We start from the raw sequence: 13,777 nt of genomic DNA, 5'->3' as shown, positions 1-13,777 counted from the left end.
GATTGCACTCAGGGTCTTCTCACCATTTAACATTTAGGACCCTGTTTAGGAGCCTTTGCTCTCATTGAATTGAAACCGCAATCGCACAAATTGTCCTTTTTTTCATTCAGAAAGAAAAAGTGTCTCTGCTGGCGAACAGCCGACTCTCGATCAGCGGCGCTGTGAGCGTTTTAAAGAAGCGCGGCGCAGAGCGCGTTCAACGTGGTGCCACCGCAATCACGAAATCGGCGGCAAAAATATTCTCTAGACAAATGACATGTTTACCTTCCACGCTTGTGCGCGCGCGGGTTGTGGTGCCTTGCATCACCTGCATTGCCATGTTTGCCTGATTCCTATTCTATTTGGGGCCGTGGTTGCCTAGTGGTTAAGGAAGCGGCCCCGTAATCAGAAGGTTGCCGGTTCGAATCCACTGCTGGACTCCAATGTGCCAATAAGGTGCCACTGAGCAAAGCACCGTCCCCACACACTGCTCCCAGGGCGCCTGTCATGGCCGCCCACTGCTCACCAAGGGTGATGGTTAAAAGCAGAGGACACATTTCATTGTGTGCAACATGTGCTGTGCTTGTGTCACTTTTCACTTTTTTCTATCTTGCTATTTTCTGTCTTCCATTTGATGTCACATCGGGAAACAAAGCAAATTTCGTGTGGCCTGCCACTTTAACGTATGAAACGGCATGTTATTTGACGCGCACTTCAAAGCAATATCACAAACGTTAGAAAGGAGACATGCTCTTCTGTTGATGGAAAGTGTAATTATGTCACAACTTGCGACACTGGCTTTCACTTTAGATTAATTATACATACAAAAATATATATAACATCAATGGCAAGAAACAAAAAAAAACAAATAGTAGTCATCATGGTTATGGCTGTGGATAGTCCACCTTGCTCATTCTCTTTTATTTTTTCATTCATTTCCCTTACAGGCAGCACAATGGCCGCTCAACTTGATGGACGTCACCGTCAGCCACGTATTGCACGCCTACTTTCCACGGCCGTGATTTAAAGAGGGGCTGGTGGAAAAAAAAGTAGTAGGGCGTATGCCGTAGTACTTGGTATAGATTTTGCATGTGTTGTAGACCTCATTATGCATATTGTGATTGCGATTTGGGGGTGGCGCGCGCACAGCACCGCATTTCCCATCATTCATCAAAGCAACACGTCCTGCTGCGATTGAATGACTTTGGCAGAACTTAGCTGAGCTCCCAGCAGGGTTGTTTTCTCTCATTTTTTTTATGTTGTTGCTGTTTTTCTTTAGTAGTATTATTTATCTATTAGAAAGTGATGGTCACGTCACAGTGAGCTGGAGTGCAGCAGCGGGACGGCTGCCACCACCACAGCACTGAAAATGATATATAGCTGCAAAGGCTGTGCAACTGTACGGATGTTGCGGCACAACGCGTACGCATCTTTCATTTATACTGTGCACTACAGTACTATACAGCACAACAACCGTGACACCTTATTAGAAGCACATGCCTCGTACCTGCACCCTTTGGCCTGCACTGAGGAGACCCCTCCCCCAACTGTACTTGTGCACTTGTGGGTGCTAGTAGCCTAGTGGGTAACACACACGCCTATGAACCAGAAGGCCCAGGTTCAAATCCCGCTTACTACCATTGTGTCCCTGAGCAAGACACTTAACCCTAAGTTGCTCCAGGGGGGGACTGTCCCTGTAACTACTGACTGTAAGTCGCTCTGGATAAGGGCGTCTGATCAATGCTGTAAATGTAAATGTAAAATGTAAAAATGCCAGAAAAGGAGGGAGATCAGTTCAGTTGCCTCCTTTGCACTGCAACACCACTTCGTGTAAGCGTTGGGCACTTTTGGGTCTGAGCCCCATGAGGGAAATTGCATGTATCTGGAGTGCAAGTTCCACTTTGAGGAGTTTGATTGCGTAGTCCAATTTCAGCAAGAAATGTAGTTTGCAATAATTCAATTTTCTCTGCTTGGGGCTGCTGTACAAACATGGAGATGCAACATGGCAGCCTACATGGAAGACAAATGCTGATATAATGGGCTGCATTCCATTTTTAAAAGATCAGCAAAACCTTTATGCTACATGCTTTTATGATTAAGTGATTAATGATTACTACATTTGTACATAACTTTTCTTGATGTAGAAGAATAAACCAATTAAATTAATACATGGTCTTAAAACAGCATAATCACAGATTTATTAACCTTCTTAAACAAATTACATTTTACATTTATCAGACACCTGACTTAAAGTCAGTAGTTACAGGGACAGTCCTCCCCTGGAGACACTCAGGGTTAAGTGTCTTGCTCGGGGACACAATGGAAGTAAGTGGGGTTTGAACCTGTGACTTTGTGGTCTTCTGGCCCAATAAGCGAGTGTGTTACCCACAAGGCCTCCGCATTTTAACGTGTAGATTATCAGCCAACGGAGTTAGTGAATAATGTAATAAAAAAAAAACACCAGTTGATCTGAGATATATTTTTGTTTCTGCCAAACTGCTTCAAAGTGTTTAAGAATTCAAGCAAAGGACCTCCTCTCAGGTTCTGTGGGAAATTGGAAGACTTTGTTCAATCGTGCATTCAAATTGGCAGAAACACGCACTGACATCACTGTCAGGCAAGGTTTGGCCGTTGCATGAACAAGTCCTCTTTTTTGGCCGAGTACAATTATATTTCACCGCTGTCCTATTTCTATCATTTGGGCGTGTTATTAATCGCCAGCACTTGTGTCACTGTGGTCAGAGGATTTTTGGTGCATTTTAATGGGTCCAGCCACGCAGCAAATCTAAGTTGGCAGATAGTGGGAGAGACCTTGTGCAAGCTAGCGCGAACGCCGGATGTTTTAATGAGCAATCGCCCAGAGATGACTGTCTGAGGGACATTAAGGAGGGCAGGGTGGCCATTAATATCCACATTTTTCTGCATCCAAGTAGGCAGACATCAGCTGAATTTGGTTTCACTGCCCACCCACTGAAGTGCTGCAAACACACACACAAGTACACACACACACACACACACACACACACACACACACACACACGTGTGGGGCATACTAATGATTAGCACCGACTAGTACCAAGCAAGAAGCCAAATCATTGATCATCTCTCTGAGGTCTTTGATTCCAGCTATTTGCTGGTGCGAGTAAAGACGTGTCATGATGGGATTTGCATGTTTTGCCTTATTTCAGCATTATTTGCTGTAAGTGACTCATGCCGTCATGACGCAGAAACACCATTCACATCTGTCGTGCTGCCTAAAAATAATATAATGTCAAAGATTTTCACAGTAACAATATTTACCATGATATCATCTATCTGTAATGAAGACAGGTTTTAATTTAATTATACTACATTAAAGGTCCAAGTTGCCATTTTGATTAAATATTTGATTATTGTTGGCATTTGTGAAGATATCACATGATGATACTCAGATATCACAACAAAGAGCTTCCTCTTATGTATTGATTAAATATGATAAGCCATAAATATGAAGCTACATATGACTCATGTAACAATTCATATGTAGGTCACAATATAAATCCTTTTTTCTACTGATCAGCCATAATAAAGATTATTAGGAGGTATAATTTCAATTGCCTGTGGTTTGTTGGCCAAAATCTGTGCACTGATTAATGAACAGGCTTTATACTTAAGGTCATATAACATGATAATAAACTGATCATTTGCGGTGGCAAGCCTGCATTTCTTATGAAATACAAGTCTACCTGATCTCCTAGTAAAGGTCTATATGTGGCGAGCCAGATTTACTTGTGCATTTTAAAGGACCTCACTTGTCCCCAGGACCTGCTGATTGATTGATTCAGCACTGATAGGGAGCAGCAGGGCAGTGAATGCCATATTTCAGGTGGTATTGAGCGATTTTTTTCAGTCAGAGCACTGCTCTCAAGGCCAGAACACTCAATTATACATGCAGGGCTTCTGTGGGATTAAGGTAAGGCTTTGAAATCAAGTTTTAAATTCTGACGCCAGCGCCACTATTCTTTGAGTCAAAGAAACAGAGGAAATGACAAAATGCTTTGGAGGATGATTCTTGACACCTAGTAATTTCTGTTTTTTTATAGCTGACAGTGGTTCTGCCCTATTTTTTCCACATTAAGTACATAAGTATAAAAAGGCAATGCAATCAGAGGCTCACGTAAAAGCTCTTATGTAATAATTCTTTATTCATCCTGGGGCTCGAACTTCTTGGAATTAACATTCATATGTTCAACAATGCAAAGTGAATTATGAGTATAGCCTAATTGTTTTTGAAACATTAATGTATTAACATTAGTCAGCTATTAAAATACCCTTTCTATTTCATTCAATTTAATGCGGGGTAGAATAATAGGTTGTGGAGACCACAAAATAAAAACTATACAAAAACCATGTATAATAATTTACCCTAAGCTTGTATGGAAATTCTAAATGTGGCAGCTCCATCTAGTGGTGCTTCATTATATAAAACAATCAGACTGAAGTCCTTGCAACTGAATGTTGGGGTTGTTCCAATTTTATTCTCTTTCTTCTGATTTATAAAGAAAGATTTAATAACTATTATTATTGTTATTGTTTCAGCATTACCATATCTGCAAAGTGGATCATTTATAATTATTTGAAAAATTATTTTCTCACTTGCTCCTGTCTTGTTTATTATATTCAGGAGTACACAGGAATATATTAAAACTTCCTGAAGCCATCAAGAAAAGTTACCCACTCTTACCTACCCTCCCAATGGCCAAGAGTGTAATCGTTTCATTTATATTAAAGCCATTTATCTCATTCCTAGAATCAGTGGTACACTCCAGCACATCTATTAGCTGGAATATTTATTCATGGCACTGAAAAGACACAAATATGGAAGGCCATAAGTGCCATAATTTTGATGAAAAACGCACCACTTTGAATGGCGTTTCCAAAGCCTGTTGCCTGACGCCGCCAGTCAACTATGGTGGCCTAGCGTTTAAGGAAGTGGCCCCGTAATCAGAAGGAAAGCACCGTCCCCACACACTGCTCCCTGGGCGCCTGTCATGGCTGCCCACTGCTCACCAAGGGTGATGGGTTAAATGCAGAGGACACATTTCACTGTGTGCACTGTGTGCTGAGCTGCTGTGTATCACAATGACAATCACTTCCCTTTTACTTCATTAGTCTGTGCATGTGCTCAGCGCTTTTTTTGCACATGCTAAAATAGTCAACAGTTTGTAAGTGCATTTTTGTATGTTCATAACTTTAAACTTGCTTATTCAAGGAGAGACACCGCTGCTCCATGCCTGGTGGGGTCCAGGCTGTTAGCAGATCCCGTGGATGGCACCGTTCCCTGCCTAGCTATCCATCGTGAGAAGTCTGTTTTATTGTAAGGGGGAGCTGACGTAGACTGGGTGTTGTTTTTACAATTTTACATACTTAATTGAAAATATTTCTTGTGATTTCATGCTTGATTCACTAGTTGTTTTTGTTAATTTCAGCATTAATCAGCTCTTCACCTAAAAAAGTGATTGGAATGCTGCACATTTTCATGAGACTAATTTGCATTTACTCTGTCCACAATGTAATTATGTGAAGTAATTGTCATTGTGAAGCACAGCAAGCGCAGCACACTGTGACGCCCCAATGAAATCTTGTGTCCCTTGCATTTAACCCATCACCCTTAGTGAGCAGCCATGACAGGCACCCGGGGAGCAGTGTGTGGGGACGGTACTTTGCTCATTGGCACCTCAGTGGCAACTTGGGAGGCTTGGAATTTGAACAGGAAACCTTACGATTACGAGTCCGTTTCCTTACCCGCTAGGCCACCGCTGCCCACCATATGTTGGTCAATCAATTGTGCTTCTTGCTTTTGCAGATTTACCCCTATTTGGGGACATACATGGAGTGGTTGCCATTACCCATTATACGGCTTTAATTGCTCAAAAAGACAGCCACTCTCATCTGAAACTGAACCCCAATGTGTCCTTTTCAGACATCCTGTACTGAGATCAGTATCAAGCACTGCATTTTATTGCATAGTTTATCATCTACAGTATATTATGATATTGTCACAGTAGCGGCCAGCTGCCTGCAGTGCTATTCATTGTGTTTGCTTTGGTGGGGTGGACAACCTGTCACGTGGAGCTTTTAAACACATACCTCTGTTCAAGCGCTGAGCGTCTCGTCTACTACACTGTAATACGTTAAGCCCATTCGCGTCCATCCCTGGAGACCCCCATCTTTCCTTCGTCTTCCAAGAACAGGGAATTTGTTAAGAAATACCGGAGTGCTCAGCCAGTTCACGCTGATTAATTAATTAGACGCCCCTAAAATACTTCACATAGCACTTGCATGGGGGGGTGTGTGTGTGAAAAAGCAGGTTCAAGATCAGGCTGTGGCTGGAAACGCTGCACAGAAAATGCACTGTCGGGATGCGGGGTTGATCATAAAACTGCACAATGTGATGGGAGCTGCTCGCTTTAGTGGGAAATCTATCTACCTACCTACTGATCCATTCATCCGCCCGTCCGTCCGTCCGTCCATCCATCTATCTACTTACCTACCTACCTTCCTACCTACCCATCTATCCATCTACCTACCTATCTATCTATGTATCTATCTGTCTATATGCAATCATGTGGTCAATCACAGCTCTGATAAATGTGATTGGTTTGGCTTCTGCAAATTTGCCTGCAGCTCGTGTGCCACCCAGCAGATGAGGACATGCTTCTCAAGGCTGAGATGCATTCGTCATCATCATCATCCCCATCATCTTCAGTTTTACATTTCAATCCAACTTTCGTTTTTTCAGTGCAAACCAGAATGAGGAGAAATGTTGATTCCAAATCCACCTTGGTTCCAATGGGCCACACCATCAACCACCACGTGCCAACCCCACACCTACGTGCAAAACCAAGCGTGTTCACCGGCGCTACTCATCACGTACACATCACTTACAAATGCACCTAATGTCACCGGCCTGGAGCAGAATATACCAGAACAACGCCAGTAAGCCTTCATAAGACACACACCGACATCTCAGCAGACCGACGTCCGGTGCCGTGTGCGGGGCTTTCAGCGGCGGAAACGCGTCCGAGAACCGGAACGGAACGGGGTGATCACCTACCTGCGATTTATGCTGCTGTCCATCTTCGAGTTCTGAAACACTGTTCATGATTTTCCATCGATCATTGACCATTCTCCAGAAATCTTAACATCCAGGAGTTGGTGTCACCAGCCGCGGGGGCGTGGGGGAGAGAGCGTCCGTCAGCGGTCTTATTTTATTTCATTTACTCCATCCACACCGAGAACAGACACGCTTGTGATTATAATAACAATAATTATAATAATAATTACGATGAAGCACACGCGCACTTGGAAGCGGAAACTAACTACTTCGCTACTCTGCCCTGTTCTACTCTACCGCCACTGAGTAGTGATACATACTTATGGGGCCGCTTCTCCGACAGAAAAATGAAACAAAAAAAAGATGAATTGTTTCGGGGAGAAAAAAAAAATCCTGGGATTGAAAGCTTTCCTTCTCGGCTGTGGAGGAAAACGCAGCGGCTCCAACTTCCCTCTGCCCTAATCTTCCTCCTCCTCCTCCTCCTCTTCTTCTTCTTCTTCTTCGGGAGAGAGAGAGAGAGAGAGAGAGAGAGACAGAATGTCCGATCAGCGCGGGGTTTTTTTTCAGGATTTAGCAGGTCGGACTCCCGGTAGCGCAGCCTGCGCGCCCCCGTTAAAACTGGAGAGGTGGCGCCGCGTGCAGGGGGACAGAGAGGATGATGAAGATGGTGACGATCCTCCTCCTCCTCCTCCTCCTCCTCGGAACCCGTGCTCACCGCTCGCTGACAGTCCGTAAAAAAAAAAAAAAAATAAAGACAAATTTAAATTCAATTTAGCCCATTCTCTGCCATCTGATTTCCTTAATACCAGCCCGGCGTTCAGAACGTTCCCAGCAGGGAGATTCCTTCTGATTCCTGCCTTCTGTTAACTTGATGAAAGAACGTGGAACTGGGCTGGAAGGTCTGCTCTCCAAAACACCATGGTAGACTCTCAAGTGTTCAAATAAAACTTTTTTTTTTTATATACAGGTGAGGCTTAATTAAGATCTACGTAGTAGAATTGCATGAAATAAATGTAAAAATATACATCCAACTACTGAATTAACCTGCTGTGACAAGGAGAATGGCGATCAATCAGTAACTCAGAGCTCAAGTGACAAGCCAATGTCCCCCTAAAAGCCCAATAACAAATATAAAACAGTTGGCTCACTTCTATTTTGTCTGTTCATTTAGAAAGAAATGAAATTGTTATGAAAATAAAAACTACAAAAACTAAAATTTTAAAAACCAGTCACTGACAAAGTTTGAAATAGTGATGTATTCGAACCCATATCTGCTAGGTACTGTCCTGATTTAATACTTTTTAATTTAATAAAAACTGTTCACAGCTGTAGCAAAATGCTTTTTATAATGACAGACGCTTTTGGCGAAAGTGATTGTGAAACACAGCACAGCACACAGTGACACAATGAAATGTGTCCTCTGCTTTTAACCAACACCCTTGGTGAACAGTGGGCAGCCATGACAGGCGCACAGGGAGCAGTGTGTGGGGACGGTGCTTTGCTCAGCGGCACCTCAGTGGGATCTTGGTGGGTCAGGATTCGAACCGGCAACCTTTCTGATAACGGGTCCGTTACCTGCTAGGCCACCACTGCCCCTAGTGGCTGACTGGGATTATCAAACACAGCAATCCACTGGAACTCAAAAGTAACTACAGTTCCTCTCTACATGTATGCAGATATTCCACCATTAACAGACATCTCATTTACAACATCAGAAATGTCCGGGCTGGAGTTTTCACCCATTTCATATCTTGATGTCTTTTTGATTACATTTCTAAATGACCTTTATGTGAGGCACGTCCATGTCCTGTCTACACTGGGCACTTCCACCACAAAAAAAGGTCAAACACACCAGGTGTAGTGAAGGAAAAAATGTGCAGGTTTATTTACAGTGCGTGAAGTGCTCAAAAATTCTAACAAAACCGACCATCATAGGCATCAATATATATATATATACAGTACAGGCCAGTGGACACACCTTCTCATTCAATGTGTTTTCTTTATTTTCACGACCATTTACATTGGTGGATTCTCACTGAAGGCATCAAAACTATGAATGGACACATGTGGAGTTATGTACTTAACAAAAAGTGGAGACCTGGCCTCCACAGTCACCGGACCTGAACCCAACCGAGATGGTTTGGGGTGAGCTGGACCGCAGAGTGAAGGTAAAGGGGCCAACAAGTGCTAAACACCTCTGGGAACTCCTTCAAGACTGTTGGAAAAACCATTTCAGGTGACGAACTCTTGAAGCTCATATTCAAAATGTACCATTTCATAAGATGAAGGACATGATTCAAATAATACAAAGAACACTTAAACATTAACGAAATAAACACAGCAGACAAACTCCCCCTTACATCAAACACGCTTTTCCCGTGTCCCAAGCTGGCCTATAAAGGCACCGTTCTCCCGGGGTGGAACAGTTCTTCCATGGGGAACATTTATACTGCCACCACGGTGAAAATGTGAACGGTGTGTATGCGTAATTGTGTGGAACAACGGATGGATAATGAAGCCGAAGCAGTGGGTACCTCACTCTTCTCTAGGGTGGTTAACAATAAGTAAATAAATAAATGAAACTTGTAATCTATGGTGTGTTGTGTTTATTGGAGAAAGATAAGCTAATGATGGCAACGGGAAATGTGTACTCAGTATAAGTGATGTGTCGCTGGCACCCGTGAAGAAAACAGACATAAGTCCATAATACATCGACAACATGCGCCGTACAGTTAAAAAAGTGCCCACACTTTTAACACCTTATCTTTGGAACGTTAGTGTGTGTCTTGATCATAAGTAGAGGTGCTTGTTCATAAATTGGAAGTAGGACATCACGCGAGAATTATTTCACATTGGATTTATGATTACACGTTAGATTGCATTTCCTGGTGCCGGTCCCAAGCTCAGGTCAGGAAGGGCGTCCGGCATAAAGCATTTGCCAGGTCAATTGTTCAAACAGCCAGACAGGCTGATCCGTTGTGGCGACCCCTAATGGGAGCAGCTGAAGGAAGAAGAAATAGTTATAGTTGTTGTAGGTGACTGGTGCGATCAATACTCTGACAGAACAGTCTTCAGAATTTCTTGTCAGGTTTAGGGGTGTTGTTGTACCTACTTTCACTGCGACTTTGTTGGCTATGCTTTAAAAATACTGTTTAAACGTTATAAGGAGGGTGGGGGGTGGCGAGTGAAACATTAATTGAACATGAAAGGAAACAGACAGAAACCAGATGTAAATGGTGTCAGTGAGAATGTGCTAATCAGTGAATACATTATCATATTTCTCAGCATATGCTCTCTGGAAACGCAAGGGCCTAATCTGAGTGCAGAACATGTCTGTACGCAAACAGCACAGTGCAAAAATTACCTTCGACCAAAACTGTGAAAATTGTTTATCTGAGCAGTAAGCAGTTTCAGGAATGTAATGAAAAAGTCTTCCTCAAAATCTTGGGTGACCTTCAAAACTTTTTTTTTTAATAAATGCACTGAGCAAAAATCCATTTTCCCCAGTAATCCCTATAACAAGGTGTCTGGACACCGGAAGGAATATATATATTTTTTATACTTTATTTAGTCCTTTTGCCTTTTAAGAGTCACCATGGACTTAACACAGTGCCATACACATTTACATTTACAGCATTTATCAGATGCCCTTATCCAGAGTGACTTACATTCAGTAGTTACAGGGACAGTCCCCCTGGAGACACTCAGGGTTAAGTGTCTTGCTCAGGGACAGTAGTAAGTGGGATTTGAACCTGGGTCTTCTGGTTCATAGGCGAGTGTGTTACCCACTAGGCTACTACCACCCATATATATATGTCGTATAAACCATTTTATAGCATAGGCTGTCTGTATGCTAACTGCTGAACATTTAGGAGAAAGAACCAGTGTCAACCTGTCAGATGGAGGGAAGGAGTACAGCACAGGATCCTATACTCTTCAGACTAACAATACACTGTTGCTGGGTGAATCTGGGCCAGGCCAGAATATGGGTGGGGATTGGTTGCTGCTAGAAGATGGGTTGGTGTGGCCAGCAAAGGGGCTCTCACCACGTGTCAGATAAAACGTTGGTGACACCGTGGTGTAAAAACGTGCCGTCCTTCAGGTCATGCAAGGTCTTGACTTCCTGAAATCTTCTGCTGTGTCTTTTCACAGCGGGAGGCTCCCCAGCACCCAGGTTGGTCCCACTGTTGCCCCACTTACTCTGGCTTCCAAATAAACTCCCTCACTGAAGTCATAGCTGGTGTGAGGTGAGTGGACTGGTGCAAAATGGTCCCATCGACCAGGTGCACGCTGTGCATCAGTGGAGATGTTAAAGCGTTTGGAGTTTGAGAGCACTACATAAATTGAATGAATTATTCATTATTTTTTTCAAAACAACCAATATCCAGCTTTGGTCAATTGGAAAATGGGAGTTTTGTGACCTGCAGTGCCACATGTTAAGACTTCATGCTTGGTAAATCTGCAGAATCTCTACAAATCTGAAAAAAAAGAAACTAGAGCCATATGAAAAATGTCACTATGCATGGAAGAATCGGATAAACATTCTTGTTTGTGTTTTTCCACTTACAGCCATTCACATTGTCAGTGTATAAAAATGTCCTGTGTCTCCCCAAGCCTTCAGCTCCTTAAGGGAACCTGAAGTGACAACCCAATTAAACGAAGTCTTGTATCTGACTGAACAAATTAGTAAACCAATCAATCAATTATCAGGCCATAGGTCGATAAGCAATCTTCATCATGACTGTGAAAATATCCCAGAATTCCCAGTTCAATGCCCTATTCACTGTACCACACAGAGACTGCTCAGGCTACAAGCCACGGCTCGCAGCCTTGATGTTTTTTTGTGTTTACCTGACGTGGGCACTGTAACTGAATGGCTACCTGATCAATGAGCTCACAATGAAAGGATCCTCAGCCTCAGCGTTCTGTTTTCCTTCTCTTCCCTTCTATTGTGTTCGCATTGACATGCTTCTGTTGAATGGACATCATCTGTTTATTTCCCACCGCAAGATTCATAGGCACTGGAAACAATTGCTCTAGACTGACCACCACAGCTTGGTAACATGTGAGTCTGGTGGGAAAAAAGTGGTGCATTACTCAGCACTGACATATCAACACGAAAAGCATGATGCAGATGTGCATTGTTCACGCACAGCATCTCTGAAAACATCATACTTTTTTCTCTGATGGGAAGTGTGTGTGGAGATCTTGTGTGATTTAGAGCATGTCTGCAGCGTGTCTCTGGGAGCGGCAGTAGGTGACGATCTCTGCAGGGGGTTTTGCAGATGGATTTGAGCCGGCTGTTGGGGAACGTGCTTTGTGTACAGCTGGAATTAATACAGAGTCTTAGAAAAAAAAAATGCAGATATTAAATTCAGTTCTTCAGTGCAACCTCAAGGGTATCAAAAAGACAGATCTTGCTGTCAAATACGTGGTAGGTCAGCTTTATAGATTATATAAATATGCATGCCTCCACCAACAGCACTTATATTTCATTATATGAACGCCACGTTTCCTGAAAATACAAATTCCTTTAGCCTGTTCCCAGAACCACTGGCCCACTGGTATGCCAGTCAAAGTGCGTCGTCAACTCTGGTGATGCTACTCCGTCACGTGACCCACCAGTTCCATGCCCATGCACTTCATGCACCCATGAATCCTTCATGCATCCTGCGACCCCTGCTTCTCCCGTCCCAGCCCACACACCAACCCACATGCAGTTCACACACCGGGCATGTGTCCAAAGGCCATATGACCAGCCACCTGCCTTCTGATGCCATATGGAGTGAAGGTGAAGGGAGAGAGAAGTCACCGCACCTGGTCATGAACCTGTGGATGTAAGGTATCAAGCCTGCAGATTAGAACAGTACAAGACACAGTGAGAACAAAAATCCCCCAGATGCAAAATGTATTACATTCAGTATGTTCTGTGCTGTTTTTTTTAATTAAATGGTACAATTAACCATTTATTACACTCAGTTCCCAGCTAGAGAAGGATTTTGTGAAATATTAGAAAAGTATGAATGTTTTTCAATTCAGAATACACTGAAATTCTTTGAGCCTATTTATTGATTATTTCCACACAACAGTTGTTCTCATAATGAATATTGCTATCATGAAAATTTTCACTGTGTGAAATGAAGAAGTAATTGAGAATAACTAATCCACAGCTCCTCTTGTGATTGGAGGACATGTCCCCTGTCTGAACGATCTTCCATTTTCCAACAGGGATTGGCAATGTAAAGTCTTGGATATTTGTCACATACTATGCCACCAGGAGTCATTCAGTGACGGATGTGGACCTTTCACAGCCCCGAACAGCAGCGGTTATGGAGCTAAATGACGAACCATTAACAACGCATTAACTATATAGAGGAGAATAAATGATTGACTTTGGAGGGTGTGTAAATTATCCTAGCATTGTCCTTTTAGGGAATAAATAATGACGTAAAAAATGCAGGCGGTGAACATATCATGATCACAAACTAACAGTGATTTTATTTAATCACCCTTTGAGGGGAACCATTGAGGAGAACGCCACAAAATAAGATTTGAAGGAATGTTCCCCACTAATTAACATAACCATCACTAATTTGTGGCCCATAATATGATGCCTTTTCAAAATTGGGTGACATTCCACCAATCCAGAATGTTGTGTATCTACATATCTGCCCCTGAAACAGGAATATATGTGCTGCAAAT

General features: G+C 42.8%; 1 protein-coding gene across 1 annotated transcript in view; it reads right to left on the bottom strand.

Moving 5' to 3' along the window:
* fibcd1a (fibrinogen C domain containing 1a) overlaps positions 1–7,671 on the bottom strand; it is a 60,384-nt gene extending 52,713 nt beyond the window's left edge. Inside the window, exons 1-2 of the mRNA XM_028997158.1 lie at positions 7,396–7,671; positions 7,076–7,158 (exon numbers count right to left, since the gene is read on the bottom strand). Of these exons, the coding sequence (XP_028852991.1) occupies positions 7,076–7,147 (72 nt within the window). The 5' untranslated portion in view covers positions 7,148–7,158; positions 7,396–7,671. The remainder of the gene's footprint in view (positions 1–7,075; positions 7,159–7,395) is intronic.
* Positions 7,672–13,777: the final 6,106 nt, after the last annotated feature.

The sequence above is a fragment of the Denticeps clupeoides genome, chromosome 11 (genome assembly GCF_900700375.1).
Source record: "Denticeps clupeoides chromosome 11, fDenClu1.1, whole genome shotgun sequence".
Classification (NCBI taxonomy): Eukaryota; Metazoa; Chordata; class Actinopteri; order Clupeiformes; family Denticipitidae; genus Denticeps; species Denticeps clupeoides.
Note: the sequence above shows the minus strand (reverse complement) of the source record. Positions and strands in the feature narration are given on the sequence as shown.